This window comes from Pollachius pollachius (assembly GCF_949987615.1).
Source record: "Pollachius pollachius genome assembly, chromosome: 8".
In the NCBI taxonomy this organism is placed as follows: domain Eukaryota; kingdom Metazoa; phylum Chordata; class Actinopteri; order Gadiformes; family Gadidae; genus Pollachius; species Pollachius pollachius.
Window position 1 is genome coordinate 15,053,933 of NC_136941.1, and position 2,827 is coordinate 15,056,759.

Here is a 2,827-nt window from a genome sequence, read left to right on the forward strand (position 1 = left end):
AATATGAAGTTATATTGAGTGGGGCTTGCTGTGTCTGCATGCATTTGTGATAATAGGTAAGACTTTTATCTCCTTATCCGTGTTTTAAGCAGTTAAAAGATACTACTGAACCTGTGAAGTAGCACACGTTTTGAAGCTATGAGCTCTTTACATTGCATTGATCACAGAACGGCTCACTTTCCCCTACTTCTGTCTGCATGTTGTCAGGCCTACTGTTTCGAAATGTATGGTAGGCTACGGAGTTTGAGGCTACACTGATCAGTGCCAACAAGCTTGTGTCTAAAACTACACTACTTTGTTATGCCAACTATGTAATAGGCTTAATTTATTTTTAAGTTATAAAAAATAAAGTTAGATTTTCTTAGTGCAGTAAGTAGACTTACTTTATTTTGGCAGCCAAACATTTGGTTGTGCTATTCACAGTAGGCCTACGCGAGATAAAGCCCTGCATCCAACATGTATTCTACGCGATTCTTTCCCAAGTCACAAGTTCACAGCCCCTGCTCGATGCCCAAAGCGTTTCCAATCAGGGCCCGGAGTTTGCAAACCCCCAGAGAGGCGCGCACACTTATCCAAGAGCAGGGGTTTGGCGAATGGACGTCCGCCCAGTAACCCAGCATCTCCCTCGGTGCGATGTGGTGGACGGACACCATGGTCTGGTAACAGCACCGGCCGTAGGGGACTGCCGGTCCGCCCGAGAAGAGAGGACAATGGGAGGGCAGCACCCCGGCGGTACGGGCACACAGCCCCACGAACACGTCCTCGGGGGGCAGAGGCGTGGACAGGGGGGAGGCGGCGGCTGCCAGGGACACTTTGAGGAGCGCGGAGCGGGATAGTACGTATGCCGTTCCGCTGCAGTAGTCTGGAAAGACGGGGGGAGGGTAGGCTCCGGCGGGGAGGTAGTGCTTGCTGTCGGGGTCCCGGTCCGGAGCCACATGGAGATGCACCCGGCCTAGGTAGAGGTCTCCTTGTTCGTACGGATTGCGACTCCTGTTAAGGTAGTGAAGAAGTGCGCTCGGATTGAACAACACGTCGTCATCCACTTTGGCCATGAAGTGAGCCTGGGGGCAGAACCGGCGTGCCCATCCCAGCATCGACAGGGTCTTCAGGGTGAGGTTGGAATACGTGTCCTCGAAGCGCCCCTGGATCAGGTCTCCTCTTAGCCGTGCCTCCTCCACCAACAGCTTAGCCAGTCCCCGGTCCAGAACCACACCCACAATAAACAGGGTCATCACCCGGAGCCCTCTCACCTCGACCTCCCCACCCCAGGTGTCCCTGATGGCCTGGCGGGCTTGCTGATTCCTGGGCGCAGAGGCCACTATGGTTATAAGGTATGGTTTGGCACGTTGGCAGACGAGGGGACTCGGCATGAGCAAGAACTCCTCTGGTCTGGTCGGGGGGACGCTCTTGGGCGGGATAATCCTGCCCTGCGATGCCTCCACCAATGTGTCCATGTTCATGGAGGTGACCCATGACTCGATGGAATCGACGAAGAGCAGAGCGACGAGGGCGCACACCACTAGCGCCAAACAGATGAAAGGCCAAATCCCAAACCTGCTCCATCGTTTCCCAAATCGCGTGAACCTGAACATCCAAAGCCCCCGTCCGACCATGACTGCCCGGCGAACTCCACGATCCGTGGCAGGGCTCCAGAGAAGGCGCTGTGGACGGAGCTCAGCCTCTCCCTCGGTCCGGTGTGTGCAAATACAACGCTAATGTTTAATCGTCCCCTGCGTGTCTCTGCATTGCAGCGTTTGGTTACCCTTTAAAGAGAAGACGACGGTGGTGGTGGTAGATACGTAGAGGAGATCGGGCGCACTGCTGCGTCTGCTGCTGCTGCATCACTGTGCAGTCGTGCAATAAAACAATGCAATAAACAGTCGGAAAAATGGATGTGGCCGCCCCAAGCTATTTCCCATTAGTTTCACTCTGGCATTGGAATAGGCTGAATATTGACAAAAGAACCGACTATGCTGATAGAAATAGAGCAATGGATTATTTATTTATTTATTTAGGTCAAAAGCGGTAGCCTAGCAGAGTTCATCGGTCACACTCGCAGCCTACAAGATGGCCTATGTGACGGGAAATGAGCGAATACATTTGTTCATGCCGTTGGTTTATGAGATGTTGATCTATAACCCTGTTCATCTCGTTTCCATGCGCATTCACCCCTTGACAGAGTGCCCAAGACGGGATGCCCCTGAGCGCTATGGGCGGGATATTCTGGGTTTAATGCGCTCCATCTGTCTTTCATCTATTGTGGATGGGTCTGGGTCTGGAACATCTCTGTATCAAGCTGAAGCTGCAACAAAGTGAGACACAGCGACAGCACTAGCGGTTCCGAGGTGATCATTTGTGTGCAAATGATCATACACAGACGTATAATGATGCATCAATGTTCATTGGAATCAAGAAATATTTTTTCATAATAAAAAATATACTTTTATTTCATTAAAGTTGCAATCAATCAAATGTAATTATAACCAATTCAGTGTCATTGGCATCCAATGTTCTTTACTGAGGGGTGTTCCACATGTCTGCAATGGTAAATTATACTTTATTCTAACCTGTATAAAACAGATGGATTAACATTACCATTAACCTTATTAATGGGAAAAAGGACCCTATTCTAAAAATCCCCAGCCAAAGAACCACTGACGTTGATTAATATGGTGTCATGGTCCCCCAAACTGACCCCCCCCCCCCCCCCCAACTGCAGGCCACATGTAGACATGAATGAGGAATTCTGCAAGGCCACAACAGGCCACAGGCAACACAGTCTTACATAAATTCCAGATTAATTGAGACTGAGCTATAAAACATAAAA

General features: G+C 50.2%; 1 protein-coding gene across 1 annotated transcript; it reads right to left on the reverse strand.

Annotated features, from left to right (window-relative positions):
- Nucleotides 1-491: 491 nt before the first annotated feature.
- On the reverse strand, nucleotides 492-1,613 carry b3galt4 (UDP-Gal:betaGlcNAc beta 1,3-galactosyltransferase, polypeptide 4; the record flags this gene model as incomplete). The annotated part of the gene is made up of 1 exon (XM_079741068.1): nucleotides 492-1,613. The coding sequence occupies one exon, from the start codon at nucleotides 1,611-1,613 to the stop codon at nucleotides 492-494; it is 1,122 nt and encodes a 373-aa protein (XP_079597194.1).
- Between the last annotated feature and the right edge of the window lie 1,214 nt (nucleotides 1,614-2,827).